The sequence below is a fragment of the Mastacembelus armatus genome, chromosome 18, assembly GCF_900324485.2.
Source record: "Mastacembelus armatus chromosome 18, fMasArm1.2, whole genome shotgun sequence".
NCBI lineage: Eukaryota > Metazoa > Chordata > Actinopteri > Synbranchiformes > Mastacembelidae > Mastacembelus > Mastacembelus armatus.
In genome coordinates, this window is record NC_046650.1 from 19,544,570 (window position 1) to 19,563,168 (window position 18,599).

The window sequence follows — 18,599 nt, forward strand, 5'->3', positions numbered from 1 at the left end:
TGAGTAAGAGCTGAGCAGCTGCTGGACTCTCAGTCAGTTCCTAAGGTCTTCCTCACAGACTCAGTCTGAGTCACAGACACTGATGATGATGATGAAGGTGAAGGTGTCAGAGCTGGTCCTGGTCCTCTCCTGGGTCCTCTGTGTCTCTGCTGAAGGTAAGAGTCTGTTTACAGTCTGGACTCAACAACAAACAAACAAACAAACAGTTTGTGATCAGGTTCCTTCTGTTTCAGTTAAACATCAGGACATTCAAATCGTTGGCTGTTCAGACTCTGATGGAGAGGTGATGTACGGACTGGATGGTGAAGAGCTGTGGTACGCTGACTTTGTCAACAAGAAAGGAGTCGAACCTCAGCCCAGTTTTATTGATCATATGAGCTATGAGGAAGGAACTTATGAAGGAGCTGTGGCTGATCAACAGACCTGCAAACAGAACGTGGGAACGTTTCGTAAAGCTCTCAACAACCCTCCAGTGAAACTGGGTAAATATGTCTGATCTAAACTTTCTCCAACTTTAATGAAATGAAACTATTTAGGTTTAATTTAACATTTGTTGTATATTTCTGATAATAGACACATAAAATTGACCAGAGGAGGTGACACTTTCCACCGTTAAAAGTTGAAACAGCTCAGAAAAAGAAAAAAATATGTATTTGGGATAACCATTTTCTATTGACAACATCAGACATGATGACCAGAATGAGTCGAACCAAAATACAAAACTGGTCTAACCAGCTAATATTGAAGCCCATGAAAAGATAATGTCATATTTCACTTGTCTCTTGATAAATAATCTCTGCAAACATTTAAAATAATATTGAATCTATAACAGATAATGGAGGTGGAGCATGGGAGGACTGAGTTATATTTTGTTCACAAAATAAAACTTATAATTTAAACCGTCATGAGCTCGGACATAAAGATATTTATAGTTCATGACAATTTAAGAGGTATTTTCACTCTTTCATCTTCATCCACAAATGAAAAGTTATGTTCTAAGAATAGAAAAACATTTTACTCTCAGTTAATAATAGAATTTATATCAAGTGAATTTGAAAAAACTCTGGTTACCTGTAAAAAAGGAATAACTGAAAAATGGTTTAGAGACAAAACACCCAGATTTAAACAATGGCAATGGAAATATATATAATAATATTATCAATTAAAAGATAAACTTGCAGTCAATACATATGTATTGTTTTTGTGTTCAGTTCCTCCTTCCAGTCCGATCATCTACAGCAGAGACGACGTGGAGCTGGACCAGCAGAACACCCTGATCTGTCATGTGACTGGGTTCTATCCTGCTCCTGTAAAGATCCACTGGACCAAGAACGGACAGAACGTGACTGAAGGAACCAGCATCAACGTTCCCTTCCTCAACAAAGACACTTTCTTCAGACAGACCTCCAGACTGGAGTTCACACCACAGCTGGGAGACGTTTACAGCTGCACAGTGGATCATCCAGCCCTGGACCAGCCCCTGACCAGGATCTGGGGTGAGACCACTTTGTTTATAGTCACATTGTGTACAGTTGCTTAGTGACAGAACTGAAGCCTCTGTCTCCAGATGTGGAATCTGATGCAGGTGGGTTCAGGTTCTGTTTGGGTGCTGCTCAGTTGCACTTAAATACTATGTTACACGCTGAGCTAAGAACAGGACGCTAATGCTGCCTGGCTTTAATAGTCAAAGGCAAGGGGGTAGGGTGAAGGATCTGAATGTGGATGGTCTCTCAGGTGTGTTAGCCCCCTTCCCGTCAGTGACCAGGAGCATTTCTAAAGGGCTGTTGTTAGGGCTGAGTAAGTTGTAGGAATGCTGGTGAGTAGTTGGCTGCAGCTTTGTTAGGCCAGCCGCCTGCTGAGGCTCAGGTATCATGTTCTAGCCTGACTGATAGCTTTGGCCCTGTCAAGCTCCAGCGCTCCTCTTCACTTCTTCACTCCTCTGTGCACATTCCTCCCAGGTCACTTTTTCACAGTAAAAAAAGGAGGATGAAGAAGAAAAACCAGAGTAACATTTCCAAAGAACACCCAAAACCGAGAGGAAAAAAAGAGGCTCTTTTTTTTCAACATCCTCTTCAGAGTCCAGAAAGATGCAAGAAGTGTTTTTCCTTCTTGTAATCTGCTGAGTTTGAAAAATGTTGTTTATCTTTTAGGAACCAGGGTGACATCCTGGTGCCAGTTCCTCAACTTAACTGTGCTCACAATATTGGACTAGAGATATAGATAGAGAATTAGATGAGATTGATAGATGGGAACGCCAAGGTCTCTCTTTAAATTAGCCATACTTGTGAGGTCAGACAATCCGCGTAGACACAAAGCTTGTTAATAACATTTTTAAACACCTTTAAAAATACTTTTATTGTAGGAGGTGTAGACATTATAGGCAACACAGCACACAGTCTCGTTAAGAGGTGATGATGCTATTAGCGCTCTCTTGTCGATCTTTGAAATCGTGAGAGTAGTTTTTATCCTTCCATTTTACCATGTGGCCATTTTATGATCTAACAGCACACCGATCAATTGAATGTCCTTCAGTGCTTGTCCACTGGCATTCTCTTGAGTCTTTACTGACCCTTTATTGCACTCTTTGGCTGAAGAAATAGCTGTATGCTCCAGTAAAACAAGACCATTTAACAAATCCAAAAAGACAGCCAGAAACCCACATGAACATGAACTCTTAAATGCTGTTGATTATTGTATGGTTGAGGCTATGCCATAAAAAGTTTTTGCTAGGCACATGAAGTCCTCTCAATGAGCTCTGCAGGATGAATTCTTAGCGCTTGTGCCTTGGGAACCACTTTGGATGGATGAAAAGGAAATGGGAACCGAATCGAAAAATAATGTGCACTGTAAGTTGGAGAGAGTATAAGAAAGCAGAGTAGGAAAGAAAGAAAGGGAATAGAAGGGAAATAGAGGATAAGGAAATAGAGGATGGAACAATCACCCACAGTGTTGACACCTCGGTGTGTTTTCTGTCTCCAGATGTGGAGCTGATGTTGAAGTCTCTGTGTGTTTTCTGTCTCCAGATGTGGAGCTGATGTTGACGTCTCTGTGTGTTTTCTGTCTCCAGATGTGGAGCTGATGTTGACGTCTCTGTGTGTTTTCTGTCTCCAGATGTGGAGCCGATGTTGACGTCTCTGTGTGTTTTCTGTCTCCAGATGTGGAGCCGATGTTGACGTCTCTGTGTGTTTTCTGTCTCCAGATGTGGAGCTGATGTTGACGTCTCTGTGTGTTTTCTGTCTCCAGATGTGGAGCTGATGTTGACGTCTCTGTGTGTTTTCTGTCTCCAGATGTGGAGCCGATGTTGACGTCTCTGTGTGTTTTCTGTCTCCAGATGTGGAGCTGATGTTGACGTCTCTGTGTGTTTTCTGTCTCCAGATGTGGAGCTGATGTTGACGTCTCTGTGTGTTTTCTGTCTCCAGATGTGGAGCCGATGTTGATGTCTCTGTGTGTTTTCTGTCTCCAGATGTGGAGCTGATGTTAACGTCTCTGTGTGTTTTCTGTCTCCAGATGTGGAGCTGATGTTAACCCTCCATCAATTCTGATCGTACAGATAAAAGAAGCATATCATTCAAATCTGTAAAGGGTCTAGTTTCAGTGGTATACCATCATAATAACAACAAAACGTTGTGCTTTTTTTAAATAAAGAAAGCCGACAGGGTGCGCTCTCTGACTTTTCTGTCTCTGCCATTTCTCTTCACAGACGCGTAAATAAAACCACCAGAATCTCAGCGAATACTTGGCTCATAAAAATAAGAATTATATGGCTAGAAAGCTTGAAATGTTTTCTTTTGGGTGAAACAATTCAAGTCGAAAACAAATCATCACGTTTTATTTAATCCGTATGAACGTAAGGAGAAGTCTGTTTTCTCCTGTCTCACCTCATTACAGGTAATGCGGTCCCGCCTTGTACACTGTCCACTGTTCACATGTAAATAATCTCAGGTGAACCAGGTAAATATGTGCACGCCCCCGAGAAATGACACAAAATATCAAACTTCATCATAGAATTTACTCACTTTTTCGGCCCGTTTGGATGATGGCGCGTTACGCACGTGAAGCGGCGCTCCTTACATTCCACACAGAGACAAATAGTTTAGCTTGTCCTCAGAGTAAAAACACTGATTTTAACTCAAATGAGGATCGTTTGCTCCTCATTGTGTTGTATTGTACAGCACTAATCCGTCCCATCTACATTGACTGAAAGGCTCAATATGCGCGGCTTTGTCTGGACGTTCAGTGCGTCTTTTGTGTTCTCAGGTAAATCACATGACTATTCATCCTCAGACACACCCTCTTGCATATGGCCTTTCTGGACAAAAAGTGTCTTAGAAAATTTAAATCAGTGTATTGTTTTCTGTGAATGTGTGAACAAGATGACATTCACAGCACTCTGAAGTAAACACTTTAGCCTACAACATGCAGGTCTCCAAAGTCTTGTGAACCAATGTTCAGTTTGTGTTTTATGGTCTTATTTCAGTGAGTAAAAAATTGTAGTTTTTCACTAGCCATGCATAAACACTTTTTTCTCAAAAACACAATAATGTATAAACTTGAAGCTCACATATTATTGTAGCCAATTTTGTGCTGATTACAGTGTTATTAGACTTTAGACATTAATATGTTTAAAAGACACTGAAAAAAGCACAAATGTCAGGACATGTCAAAATTTGTCCAGGCCCCAAAATCCCCCTCAGACCCCAGAGGGTTAAAGTCTCTGTGTGTTTTCTGTCTCCAGATGTGGAGGTCCAGCAGCCCAGTGTTGGACCTGCAGTGTTCTGTGGACTGGGTCTGACTGTGGGTCTGCTTGGTGTGGCAGCTGGAACCTTCTTCCTCATCAAAGGGAACGAGTGCAGCTGATTGGTTGGAACTGATGATGTCATCAAAGTATTTGTGGTTTTAATCTGAATTAAACAAGTTTCTCTAAAATCTCTAAATCTGATTCTGTTGTTTTTATTAAACATCCATTTTAAAGTTTCTTTCATGTGTTGCTAAAACTAAAATTATGTTTTCTGCTGAGAATTATCACAGACATGTTAGTGACATTTTTTAAGTTTGTATTTTCCCTCCAGTTTCAGTGGATTCTGCTGTTTATCTTCATACTGTAAAATTATTACACAGGATGACATTTATTTTGTTGACGTAAATTTAAACTGTGGTTAAACTTTAAGTTTTAACATACTTTTATAATCATCTGCTCCAATTATGAATTTCACTTTGGGAAAAAACAATAAAATCTTAATTAAACTCTGTCTCTTTCTTTCTGTTTCATCTCTTTTTAAATGATTTGCAGCTAAATGATTATAAGTTTTGTGTTTATGTTTCTAAAAAAACAAGTATTTCTTTCTTTCCGCAGGAGCTGCTGCAAACATACACATATAAACCTACATGTCTACAGTGGATAAATTAATATTAGTTTTTCACAGATGATCCTGGAGAAGAGTCATTAGTGGAAAAACAATACCATTAATTTATCATCACTGCAACAATATATCTACAGTGTCTGACAGAAGTGAGTCCACCCCTCACATCTGTGTAAATAATTTATTATATCTGTTCATGTGACAACACTGAAGAAATGACTCTTTGCTACAAAGCTCTGGTGAACTCCATGCCCAAGGGGGTTATGGCAGTGATGGAAAATAATGGTGGTCACACAGAATATTGACACTTTGGGCCCAATTTGGACATTTTCACTTAGGGGTGTACTCACTTAATACTTAATAGACATTAATGGCTGTGTGTTGAGTTATTTTGAGGGGACAGCAAATTTACACTGTTATACAAGCTGTACACTCACTACTTTACATTGTAGCAAAGAGTCATTTCTTCAGTGTTGTCACATGAACAGATATGATAAACTATTTACAGAAATGTGAGGAGTGGACTCACTTCTGTCAGATACTGTATATACTGTATATACTATATACTTCTAATGTGATCTAAGTGAGCAAAAGCCTTGGAACATGTGACTGACAGGTGTGTTTGCCCACATGTGTCCTAAGACACTGACTGTTGGAACAATAAATAGAGCTGGATGTCTACACTCAGTGTCAGATCTGGGCTTTGCCTGTGCAGACTGCATTTATAGTCAGAGGTGGAACCAACATGAGAACCACAGAGCTGGTCTGTGGGGGAAAACTGAAGCTGAGACAAGATGGAGAATCAATCAGAGCCACTGCACAAACATTGGCCACAGTCCAACCATTTGGTCCTGAAGAAGAAAGAAACCACTGGTGCACTAAGTATCAGACTTCAAACAGGGAGACCAAAGAAAACAGCAGCAGCTGAGGACAGAAACACTGTGAGAGCTGAAGAAAGACCCTAAAACAACAGTTAGTGACATCAGCAACAACCTCCAGAGGGCAGGAGGGGAGGTTTTACAGTCTATTTGCAGAAGACTTTATGAATAAAAGTGCAAAGGCTACACCAGAAGATGCAAACCAGTCATCAGCAAGAAGAAGAGGAAGGCCAGGCTGGAGTTTGAGATAAAGTTCAGAGATGAGCCTCAACAATTCTGAGACAAAGTTTTATGGACTGATGGGACAAAGATGAACCTTTACCAAAGTGATTTAAAGGCTAAGGTTGGAGAAAGAAAAGATCTGCTCATGAAACATAGAAGCTCATCTGTGAAACACAGTGGAGGTAACGTCCTGGCTTCTTCTGGGACGGGCTCATTGATCTTCACTGATGATGTAACACATGACGGCACCAGCAAAATGAACTCAGGTGTCTACAGAAACATTGTGTCTGCCAATTTAAAGAAACAAAACAACAGAGGAGTTAATCAGGACAAGAAGTGGAAGGTTTAGACTGGCCCAGTCTGTCTCCAGACTCAAACCCTATAGAGCAGCATTTGACCTGCTAAAGCAGAGACTGAAGGTAGTAACCCCTCAAACAACTGAAGGAGGCTGTGGTGAAAGTCTGGGAAAGCATCACAAAAGAAAAATGCAAAAGTCTGGTGTCAGTGGGTCACAGGCTTGATGCAGTTGTTGCAATTAAGTGAAGTAAAAGTGAAAGTGACTTATGTGGCCAAGTATGGTGACCCAGTTGGGTTAGAACAGAACCTGCTCTGGACCAGGACTATGGAGACCTAGCTGGGTGAGAACAGACCCAACAGACCATAGTACTATAATCACCCACTGCAATACTGGCAGTAGTAGTTTATTCAGTACTTTATTCTTCTCTGGCATCTCAGTGAAAACACATGAAACCAGTTTCCCCAGTTTGTTGAACTGGGACAATTTTTGTTCACCATCTCAAACCAGTCTGACCACATGCTGCTTTCAGGCGTCTAAAACCAGGAATTCTCCATGTTCACTTCTGACACTGAGGATCAGCTCTAACGCTCAATTAATATGAGGACACTGTGTTTTCCTGCAGCTCCTGAACGCATCAGCAGCTCTGTAAAGTCCCACTGTTTATTTCAGTTCAGCAGCAGCAGCCAATCAGGAGAAGAGCTGCTGATGAGTCATCAGTTACCAGGAGAAACAGTTTGGAGCAGCTGGAGCAGTTTTATCTAAGTGTGTGGGGAGAGGATATGAACACACTGTGTCCTAGAGTCTCTGGTTATGATGCTGGTTTATGTGCAGTTCACTGACACACACAGTGTACGGAAGTGTTGACTCACTACATGCACTGCGTTGATTCATGTTAATCACTCAGACTAAGGCCTGATTCAAACATATATTAATGTTTTTAACACACAGGAAACAGTCATGTAACAAACAGGTTAACAAGTGTAGGCTTGTCTCCAGCCCTCCTCAGAGAGGAGCTTATCCCTAACCCTCTCCACTGCGCAGGTACATCAACACCTGGATGTACAGTTGTCACTGACAAACATTAACATGAGAACATTTTCAAATTTCACCAGGACAGTTTAGTGGTCAAAGATATCTTTAAAACGTTGAGTCCAAAGTCAATGTGTCAGTGAAAATAGTTTGACTAGTTTGTGTTTTTATTTGTAGTTTCATTATATTTCTAATTAGTAATTAAAAAGCACTGTTTCCAATGCTTTTATCCGTTTCACAGTAAAACGTGTGGAAAATACTGCAGAAATAAAAGTTATTTTGGTGTAAGGTAAATTATTTGACTGACTATGAGCTTCATAAACACAAGCTGAGCATTTTCATATTAAAACGTCATATATTATGAATCATGATCATGTGCTCAAACAGCTGCAGTGTCTTTGTTCAGTTTATTTTGCTCCTTCTCTTTCCATTAGTCCCTGAACGCACCGTGGAAAGTCCCAAAGTTTTACTTTCACTACCTGTTTGATCAGCAGCCAATCAGAAGCAGAGCTGGAAACGCGTCATCGGTCACTAACAGCAGGTTTTTATGGTTGAACAGCAGCAGAGAACGAGCTGATACGCCCCCTGCTGGTCATCATCATCATCACACCTGCTCAGGTAATATTTCACTTCCAGTCAGTATACGTGTTCAAAACAATAACTACATACTGATCAATAACTGATTACAACTGGTTTAATTAATCATTCAAGACATGAAAACACAGAATCCAGCTGCTTTATCAGATAATATCAGTTTTTACTTTAATACAATTATTGATTTTATTCTTATGATCGGTTGTTGAACTCCACCTGCATTTAATTCATTTATAATTTAGTACATGTGTGTGTTTAATGTGATTATATTTGTGTGATGATTCAGGTTTGTTGTTTTAAATAAAGACAAAGAAAACAAACATCTGCTCGGCCAATCAGAAAATTAGCTGCTGATGACTCATCTGTTTCCAGGTGAAGCTTGTTGTTGTTGAGCAACAGCAGATAAACTGAAGGAGCTGAGACGCCCCCTAGTGGATCATCGTTAAACAACACTAATAATAACTGTTAATTATGGACTGTTTTACCTGCCGACAGGTAACTGCTGTGAAATAAGAGCTCAGCCTGGAGAAGAAATTAACATTTATAAACTTCACTTTATTAATTTAATATAATTAAATCTGTGCATTTTTCTCTTAGTCTTTTAGTTTTTTGTAGCATTTCTGTAGCATTTATGTTTACTGCTTGACCCTTTGTAGCATTTGTATTTATGTCTGTTTGCACTGGAGTACCCCCCCCCCGTACCTAAACAAATTCCTTGTGTGTGTGTGTGTGCACACTCACTTGGCAATAAAGCTCATTCTGATTCTGATTCTGATTAAAATGTTCAACATTAAAATTAAACAAAACAACACCACACTCTTTACAACTGAATATTAAAAAGTTTGTTCTGTACATCAAACTCTTCAGTGTCAACACAAACAGGTTTAGATCAGTCAGTGTGGATGTGCAGACACTTGAGCTGTAGAGCAGGAACCATCCTGGTCATGAAGTCTCTGTCTCCTCGACTGAACCTCCGCAGCTCTACAACAAACAAACATGTTCTTCAGGTGTGGTTTCACTAAACCAGGATAAATTATTCTGATAATTCCCATCCAGGTATTGGACTCTTATTTTTTAAGGTGTGTGTGTTTTAATGTCTGTATCTGTTTTAATATCTGTATGTGTGTGTGTGTTACCCTCTGGTCTCTGGTTGCTCAGTTTCCTGCAGGTGAGCGAGATGGGACGACCCACAACATCAGTGCTGCACACACACAACAGGAAGTGGAGGAGGGGGTCGTCACAGTCAGAGTCACACACCTGAGACAGAGACACAGGTAAACAGTAAACACACAGGTAAACAGTTAAATGTCTGCAGAAACAGAAACAGTGAAAGAGGAAGTGGTACTGACCAGGCTCTGCCCCTGGGGGTATACTCTAATATGACCCTTGACCCTGAGCGCCCTCTGAAGCCCCTCCCACTGAGAATCAGCCAATTCGAGCAGAGGACGAACGAGAGCACCTGAGAACCAGACGTGAGCCTCACCTGTGCCGTCGTCCATCACCAATCTAGTTAAAATATGGATCAATACATCATCAGTCACCAATCCAATTAAGATATTGATCAATACATCATCAATCACTGATCAATACACAGACATGAAGTGAGGACCAGGCTGCAGGTCCAGGTTCTTACTTTGCTTTGGACTGAAACACTGAAGAGGTCGAACGACACTGAGAACTGGAACAAGACTGAGAGAGAGAGAGAGTCAGGTGTTTACCACAGGATGGAAAGTAAACAAACTGTAGTAAATATAAACAATAAACATAAATAATAACTAACACAAACTATAATAGATATAGATATAATATTACACAGATATAATGCAATATATAACCTGTGTGTACATTTACCTATCTATATTGGTAGTACTAGTATCTGAACCTGTGTGTACATTAGTGTACTACATATACGGTATACATAGCTGTGTGTACATTTGCAGTACAGTTACCTGTGTATATTGGTAGTACTAGTATCTGAACCTGGGTGTACCTGTGTGTACATTAGTGTACTACATATGCAGTATACATAGCTGTGTGTACATTTGCAGTATTATATTAGTAGTATACATACCTGTGTGTAGTCGCTGCCACACACTGAGCAGCTCCACTGCAGCTGCAGGAACAGGAAACAGATCATGTGACCTTTGACCTCACCCACAATGCACCTCTGCTCCCTGCTGAGAGCCCACAGGCCCAGGTGCATGATGGGAGCAGGAGGAGGGTGAGCAGAGCTGAAACAAAACCACACAGATGAAACTGTGTCAGTGTTTTAGTAGTGGATCAATCATTATTATAGATAATCAATCAGTCATGTTACCTGGTGTCTCCCAGTGAGGTCACAGTGATGGAGCTGACAGGTGAACTGCTGCAGTACACACTTCCTGACCTGAGGCAGGTAAACACAGGTGGACTCAGAGATCAGACTCATCTTCACAGGTCTGTCTGAGGGCTCAGACCTGGTTTGAGGGTTAAGGTTAAGGTTAGTGTGTGTGTGTGTGTGTGTTACCTGGACAGTTTCCTGTGGAAACCAGACAGCAACAGCATGTTGCCAGGCAACAGGCCAGGGGGGTAGGGGGTGTGGCTTAGGTCCAGGTACACCTGCAGACTCCTCCCAGTTTGGTCACACATGGTGAGACGCACACCTGAACACACACATACAGAGTCTGTCAGTGAGGAAACTCATCAGTGCATCCCCTGGGCCTAAGGTCCAACACTAATCTGGTTCTAACCTGGACCTGGGTCTCATCTGAACCTGATTCTGGAATTTAATTTTTTTTTCTTGTGTGCTGAGGAAAGTTAGTTCTTCTGTGACACAATGACAGTAAATTATAATTTATCCGTGTGTGTGTGTGTTAATGTGTGTTTATGCCTGTGCATGTGTGTGTTTGTACCTGCATGTGTGTCACTTGTCCTGTTGTTCAGGTTGATCCTGTCTGATACCAGACCCTGAAAACACACCAGCTCTGAACTACACACAGATATGAGAGTTATTGATTACTCCTCATGGCGATCAATCACAGGTGTTTTTGTATATAATTAGAAATACAGGTGTGTAAAGGACCAGTTCACCTGGAGTCCAGGACCTCAGAGACAGACAGGACTGAGGGCGAGAGAGTCTGAAGACACAGAGAGAGAGAGATGGGGCTTCATCTCATTTGAGATAAACAAACTGATATATGCAGTATGACAGTATGTGTGTGTGTTTACCTGTCTGCAGGTGTGCAGCAGCAGTGGACTTATCAGAGTGTGGAACCTCCAATCAGATCTGACCTGCAGGGTGGGGTCAGTGTGGAGCTCCACTCCGCTCCACCCAGAAACACCAGAGCCAATCAAAACACTGGGATCCTGATGAACAGACACACAGACCAATTAGCTGCCAGGATTCTGATGATGCAATAAAACTACATCAGGCTGAACTTAAGATCCGACTGATTCAAACCCAGAGTTCACCTGCACCTGAATCAGGTCTGAAGTGCATGGAAACATGACTCTGCTGCCTCAGGTAGAGTTAAGGTGTGATGGAGGTGATAAATACACTGGGCTACAGGTTGTAGAGCTACAGGTGAGACTTCAGCCCTGCCCCTCAGTGTCATCATCACGGGTGTGTTTACCTGAGTGTTAGCAGCGATGAGTCTATAGAAACATCCAGGCTGGAGGAGGGGGAACCATCGAGCCGACACACCTGAGAACACCAGCACCACCTGTACACAAACAGGTAACCAGGTAACAACTGATCACAGGTGCATCATTGGAACTAACAGCCACATAGGTGTATGTCTCACCTTGTCATCCCAGTCCTTCTCTGCCTCTCTATCTGCCATTGGTCCATTTTTTGGGTCCCGCCCCCACCTGACAACTGGGCCAATCATAGCAGCTTGGACACAGAAGCTCAGTGTCAGCCCCACCTCTTCTTTCTTTAGCTCCACCCCTGTATTCCTCCAGGCTACACCGTCTTTCTGCTCCACCCTGATCACCATGGAGACACAGGCCTGGGTTGTCGTGGCAACAGATGTGTCTCCTGTTCTTCTTTTCCTTCCTGCAGTTTGTCCTCCCTCTTGTTCTTCTATCTGCTTCCTGTCTGTGACATCACCTGCTGGCCCCTCTCCTGTCTGTCTCAGGTGTGTTACCATAGCAACAGATGGACTCAGGATGTGCACGTGGTCCAGAGAAAACTGCAGGTAAACTCTGCAGGTAAACACATAAAGAGATTTTAACATGTTCATATGTGTGTTTTAATGTGTGAGTGTGTGTGTGTGTGTGTACCTGCAGTTTTTGTGTGTGATGAATCTGTCCTGATCCAGGTGTTGGTAGGAGGGGAAATCTGATTGGAGGAATCTCTCTGTTACCATGGTGAACTGCTGCACACACACCAGACAACCTGGAACACATACATTTGTTGAACCTGCAGTCTGTGACCTCTGACCTCTGGGCAGGTGTGTGTTTGTGTGTGTGTTATACCAATCCAGGCGGTGTTGAACGCCGCCCTCTGACCTCCCTCCTCTTCCTCACTGGTTTCCGTGACAACACAGGCCACAGCTCCAGTGGAGTCTCTGAGCTGCAGAGTCTGTTTGTGTTCAGACGCCAGAGATGGAAGCTCCAGGACCCCGACCAACAGCAGGGGTCGCCGCCTGACACACAGGTAACAGGTGTTATTTATTGTGTGTAGTCAGTAAATACTCATGTATTAACTGGTTAATTTATCCAGTACTACCAGTATATTTCTGTGTGTACAAAATGTTTCTGTCCTATAAAACATGAAACACAGTGAATGTTCCTGCTCTGAAAAACAGTTCAAACTTTCAAACTGCTGTTTGTGTTTGCATGTAGCTGAGCAGCTGCTGGTCCTGAGTTTACCTGAGTCTGGGTTTACCTGAGTGTCTCTCCAGTCTGACGATTGTTATGGGGGTCAGGGGTCAGAGTCCTGCAGGACCAGGACAGTGCTGTATTGATCTGGGATCTGGTCAGACTGGATCCATCAGGAGGCAGCAAAGCGCTCAGAGAGACTGAAGACCAGCAGTCGGACTGTAGAGACTGGATGAGCTTTGATATACTGATGTACTGATGGACGCCAGGGTCGACACTGTACTGGGGACACACATACACACAGACACACACACTGACTGTGTTAAAGATGTTAAAGACACAAACACTGACCTGTGGAGACACAGAGCCACTTCAGGTGTATCTACCTCAGTCAGGGGACAGGTATGAGGCTCGTCCAACATCTCTGAGTAAATATCCCTCCTCCTTCTTCCTCGTCTCCACACAAAGTCCATCAGCTTCCAGGACAACACACACACACACTGCTGCTTCAACACACTGGGAACCAGACTGAGACACAGACACAGTGGTCAGTTTATTAGGAACTCTTGGGTAAGACTCAGTCGGTTTATTAGGAACCCCTGTGTCGGACCAATTCAAAAGTCCAGCAGTGAGAATGCTCAGTGTGTGTTCAGACTGTGTGTTTAATAATAACATCGTCCTGTGTCTCTGCAGCATAAACTCACCTGTGTGACAGCTGTGAGCTCAGGTGACACGCCCACAGGTACTCAGACACGCCCACGTTCTTCTCCAGCAGCAACCGTGGTAACGCTCCATCACCTGGGCAAGTGGAGTCAGGTGGAGACCCCCCCACCCTGCTGAAGGAAGTGACCCTCAAGGTGGAACGCAGACAGGTGCAGAGCATGCTGGGAGGAAAGTCAGTACAGGGCCGGAACAGGAAGTGGACATGATGGAGCTGCAGGGGGAGTGTTTAGAAAACAATAAAACTGTATGAAGAATTTCTGTATATATTTATAAAGTGATATTATAAAGTGATATTAACACCTGGACCAATCACAGAGCAGGGATCACACCTGGACTCAGACTCACCTCCACACAGTCTCCTGCTCTCAGTCTCCTCCTCAGAGTCGGCTGATAGGCCAGGCACAGACCCACCTTCCTGTCAATCACATACAGCCCCGCCCCCTCACTTACCACCTCAGTCACCATGCCCTGTCAGAGGTGAGAGGCGGAGCTTATTACACAGGTACCTCAGCAGGTAAAATGAAAACATTCTGACAACCAATCAGGACTGAGTATCATCTGTATCTCACCTGGTAACTGATGACCCTGGACTGTTTCACCCTGACACCTGATTGGATAAAGTCTCTCTCAGGCTCCTCCTCTTCATTGTCATTGTCATGTGACATCATGGGAAGGGGCGTGTCTGATTGTGACTGTGTTTGTGTGTGGTCCACAGGTGTGTGTGTCAGTGTGTTGTCTGTGTGTATTTGTGATTGGTCTGTTACACACAGGATGTTGTTTCCTCTCCAGCCTCCCAGGACACACACACGCAGAGCTGTCACACACACACTCTGACCAACACACACACACTGAGACCACCACAGTCTGCTAGTGACCTGCAGACAGACAGGTGAGAGAGAGACAGGTGAGATAAAGAGAGACAGACAGACAGGTGAGAGAGAGACAGGTGAGAAAAAGAGAGACGAGACAGGTGAGACAGACAGGTCACAGAGACAGGTCACAGACAGGTCACAGACAGGTGTCGTACCTTCACGAGCACAGGTAACTGGTGTCTGTTGTCTGTCAGTGTGAAGCAGAAGAAGCTTGTTCCTGCCACGACCAGCACTGGGCTCACTGAACCCACCTGTCCACAGACTGCCACCCGCTGACCTCTGACCCTAACGCAGACAGACAGGTAAGTCAGAGACAGAAAGACAGGTCAAACAGAGATAGACAAACAGGTGACCCACCTGTGCTGCAGTAGACCAGCAGCCTCACTGACACTAAGACCCGCTTCTTTTTCTGCAGCAGCAGCCAATCCCTGCTCAGGACCAGGACACAACACCACAGGAGAACCAATCAGCTCCACGCAGCCTCTAACCTCACCCTGCCCCAGGGCATTGTGGGGGATGTAGTTCCAGTGAGGGAGGAAGACGGGACGATTTAGCCACATAGGAGAGGGAGACAGGACCTGCAGAGAGACAGACAGGTGTTAAACTGTTCAGCTGCAGGTGAAAACTAATAAAAACAATAAAAACCTGTTAAGCTAAAAGGTTTTACAGGTGTATAACCTTACCTTGTGGATGCTGGAAGGCAACAGTTCTGTAAACATATAGATTAAGTCAAATAAAGAGTCTTAATGACTCTGGACTCTCTTACCCCCCACCCTTAGGACCAACCTTTAAAACCCTGAGTCACTCTGACAGTCCAGATGGACACAGCCTTTTAGACTCACCTCACACCTGACGCTCCCACTGCTGTTCGTCAGCCTCCACTCTCCGCCCCGCCCCTCTCTCAGACAGCCAATCAGCAGCAGGTTGACCCGCGGCAGAGCCCGGTGTCCTGGCAGAGAGAGCTCCGCCTCCCTGGCCCACGCTCGCTGCTGATTGGTGCTCCAAGACAGGTTACTGACACAGGCCAGGTGCTGCTGGGAGACCAGTTCAAAGACAGACACCGGTCTGGGACAGGCAGGGTCAAAGGTCAGTGACAAAATACAGATACAGTACAGCTTTAAACAGTAAATAACTGAGAATATAAACACAGTAAATATATGAACACACACGTTTGTGACAATAATGTGGTCATATTGTTACAGTAGTGACACAGGTGTCAAACAGGTGTTGGACACACAGCAGACAAGTATTGGACAGGTGTCAAACAGGCTGCAAACAGGCTGCAGACAGTCGTACCTGTAGCTGACAGGTAACGTGTGTGTGACTGTCATGTTCTTCTGAATCTTCTTCACCACACACACACTCAGAGACACACCTTGGTCAGAGCTCACACCTGAAACAACATCAGTAAACATCTGCTCTAATACCTGATGATAACCTTTGACCTTTTCAACATGAGTAAAACAGCTGAATTTATATATTCACTGCGCTCTAAGATTAGCCTGGTTCATTTACCTTTGGGCAGGTATTACATTGTGAAACTACACTGAAAGCTGATTGGATGACTCACCTGTCAATAACTCGTCAGCAGCACAAGGGGCTGGACATACCGGACACACCTGTTGTGTGATGAAGCTGAACATCTCCTTTAACCACGTGGTCTCCTGCAGGACCAACATTTACCTGTTTATTCATGACTGAGACACGAACAGAACTTCATTTAAAAACTGGACCAAAGTCTGACAGCAGCCTCAGTACAGTGTCTTCAGAAACACAAACATCAGTCAGGGCTAAACTGCAGCTGGTAAGTGAATTATGAGTACACCGAATTTATAAACACACCAAACAAGAAAAGAAAATTAATCACTGACACAAGTTTCAGTGACGAGTTGCCATAACTTAGAAAATGTTAACTTTAGATTAAAAAGATTCTTTTACTGCCGTTTTCAATATGTTCTTTTTAATAGTAGGTGGATCAATTGAGGCCGAATTGAGCAGAAACGCTTGGTAACTGTAAAATGTTTTATTTTCTACTGTCATATCTCTATTATGGCTCATAATCTAAATATGATTAAATTGACATATTTCTGTACGGAGTTCCTGCTGTCTGCGCTAAACTGTACTGACGGCTTCACTGCGGAGTTTGAACTGGTCCAGGAACAGCTGCACGGAGTCCATGTCCATGGGGTCCAATAAACCTGAACGCTGAAGTCTGATGTTAGTAATTTATGACTTATTAAGGATGAACTATGTCGTTTTTCAGTCCTCTCGTTTATTAACAAACCGCTCCCGCAAAAAACCTTATCAACTTCCTGTTCAGCTACGGTGTCCGGGGAGGGTCAATTAGGTCAGTGTGTTCAGCACCATAGAAAGTGTTTGTGCTTCACACTGTGGGCAATTACTTTATATACATGATGGTGAAATTAAAAACCCTGTCTATAATATACAATACTAAAATGATTTTAACACATGTCAAATATGAGTTAGGGTTAAGTTCTTATCATCATTTCTGTGTGTCACTCTGATAAATTAAATTTTAATGTATAACCAATAAGGAAAATTACATTCACTCTAAATACATTTAGATGTACCTATGTACCTTATAGTTTATTACCAACTTTATCAGGTAGAATTGATTATCCTCAGATACTAAACAGCACATTACAGTAAAATCATTGTAAATACTATTGATGATATATATGGACGAGGATTAGGGCCACTGAAAAAATAAAAAAGATGCCAGATGCCATCAACAATAATGTAAAAGGAACATAGTTGGTTAGTACAGTCGAGCACTAATATTCAGACATAATATTGTGTGGTGCTGTTTTGTCGTTTCCCCTGAAAACAGTACTTGGGAAATATAAATCTGACTTTAATCTCAATATTTTGTGTGTGAAAACAAACTTGAAATGACCAGTTCTCAGACTGCAACATATTTACATCAGCACAAGGTGAAAACTGTCATATGGGCTAATGTGCGACTGGGTAAAATATTGGTCCATGGCCCAGTTGATGCAGTTGGAACAGATTGATCTTCCTCAGGTCACAATCCTACAAAATATTATAAAATCTAATGCCACATCCTTCAATATATTACTGTACCTACAGCCAATGGGCTTTGAAAGGGAAACAGGTTAAATCAATCAGACATTAGAGCAACAGACACACTTAAGAGTATTAATTTGTTGCAAACCAAAAATTTCATTAAACAAATGTATGTAATTAATCTCAAAAACACATATACAAGCTTCCCACATAGATTTGTTACCATGTAAAGTGTTCAAATGTACACAGTTACAAACAAAATGTACAATTACAAATTCAAAGTCAACGTATGGACATGAAATTATACATATAGACAAATGTGCATAGAATACTGTAGTTTTTCATTACACATACCCCAATTTAAAAATTCTTGGCATATAAAAAACATCTGGTCACATCTAAAAACCTCAGATTATATTTGGCCTATTAAAATATTTCATTTATAAAAAATGTTTAATGTTATGTTCTTGATTAAGGTCTCTTAGTGTGAGGGTCTGAAGAGTGAAAATATAAAAGCTCTTTTTTTTTAACAGCAGGATATAAATATCCTCTTTATGTCAATATATCAGAGAACACACAGAATGGTTTGACTGTGATATGTACAGCCACAGGATTATGCTGATTTATCTCATGTATAGTACTTCTATGTTCAATCCTAGTGTTTATAGCTGTTGGTGATTTGCTCATATATGCAAAACCACCAGCACATTTTATCATATAAATAATAATAATAATAATGTCATCACGTCAGATTGAACTAACATTTGTCTTA

The 18,599-nt window shown here is 42.4% G+C and overlaps 2 protein-coding genes and 1 long non-coding RNA gene across 4 annotated transcripts; 2 read left to right on the top strand and 1 right to left on the bottom strand.

The window, feature by feature from the left end:
• On the top strand, positions 1–4,934 carry LOC113145917 (mamu class II histocompatibility antigen, DR alpha chain-like). Its single transcript, XM_026333075.2, has 4 exons — positions 1–155; positions 234–482; positions 1,212–1,496; positions 4,736–4,934. Exons 1-4 carry the CDS (start codon positions 83–85, stop codon positions 4,855–4,857), a joined length of 729 nt encoding a protein of 242 aa, XP_026188860.1. The 5' UTR covers positions 1–82; the 3' UTR covers positions 4,858–4,934.
• A 3,256-nt stretch (positions 4,935–8,190) lies between these two features.
• LOC113146009 (uncharacterized) lies at positions 8,191–11,439 on the top strand. The gene is made up of 3 exons (XR_003297307.1): positions 8,191–8,405; positions 9,540–9,655; positions 11,304–11,439. It is a non-coding gene; the product is annotated as an uncharacterized LOC113146009 (long non-coding RNA).
• Positions 9,115–17,075, bottom strand: LOC113145829 (CST complex subunit CTC1-like). Of its 2 annotated transcripts, XM_026332940.1 has the most exons (25): positions 16,907–17,075; positions 16,350–16,443; positions 16,076–16,172; positions 15,622–15,844; positions 15,137–15,357; positions 14,935–15,064; positions 14,477–14,782; positions 14,253–14,375; positions 13,889–14,118; positions 13,571–13,712; positions 13,252–13,466; positions 12,840–13,009; positions 12,645–12,759; positions 12,164–12,566; positions 11,993–12,082; positions 11,589–11,726; positions 11,451–11,497; positions 11,273–11,349; positions 10,888–11,023; positions 10,699–10,767; positions 10,453–10,612; positions 10,015–10,070; positions 9,731–9,887; positions 9,518–9,638; positions 9,115–9,362 (listed from the first exon to the last, which is right to left on the bottom strand). In XM_026332940.1, exons 1-25 carry the CDS (start codon positions 16,961–16,963, stop codon positions 9,271–9,273), a joined length of 3,669 nt encoding a protein of 1,222 aa, XP_026188725.1. In that variant the 5' UTR covers positions 16,964–17,075; the 3' UTR covers positions 9,115–9,270. The 2 variants fall into 2 exon arrangements, with proteins under 2 accessions (XP_026188725.1, XP_026188734.1); XM_026332949.1 differs by lacking the exons at positions 16,076–16,172; positions 16,350–16,443; positions 16,907–17,075 and adding an exon at positions 15,463–15,488 and having other exon boundaries at positions 15,622–15,706.
• Between the last annotated feature and the right edge of the window lie 1,524 nt (positions 17,076–18,599).

Coding starts and splice junctions, on each gene's coding strand:
- LOC113145829 (XM_026332940.1), bottom strand. CDS start 16,963: ATGGACATGGACTCCGTGCAGCTGTTCCTGGACCAGTTCAAACTCCGC. Junction 12,760..12,839: donor GTTCAACACCGCCTGGATTG/GTATAACACACA, acceptor TATGTGTTCCAG/GTTGTCTGGTGTGTGTGCAG. Junction 11,498..11,588: donor TGCTGCACACCTGCAGACAG/GTAAACACACAC, acceptor CTGTGTCTTCAG/ACTCTCTCGCCCTCAGTCCT.
- LOC113145917 (XM_026333075.2), top strand. CDS start 83: ATGATGATGATGAAGGTGAAGGTGTCAGAGCTGGTCCTGGTCCTCTCC. Junction 156..233: donor CCTCTGTGTCTCTGCTGAAG/GTAAGAGTCTGT, acceptor CTTCTGTTTCAG/TTAAACATCAGGACATTCAA. Junction 483..1,211: donor CAACCCTCCAGTGAAACTGG/GTAAATATGTCT, acceptor TTTTGTGTTCAG/TTCCTCCTTCCAGTCCGATC.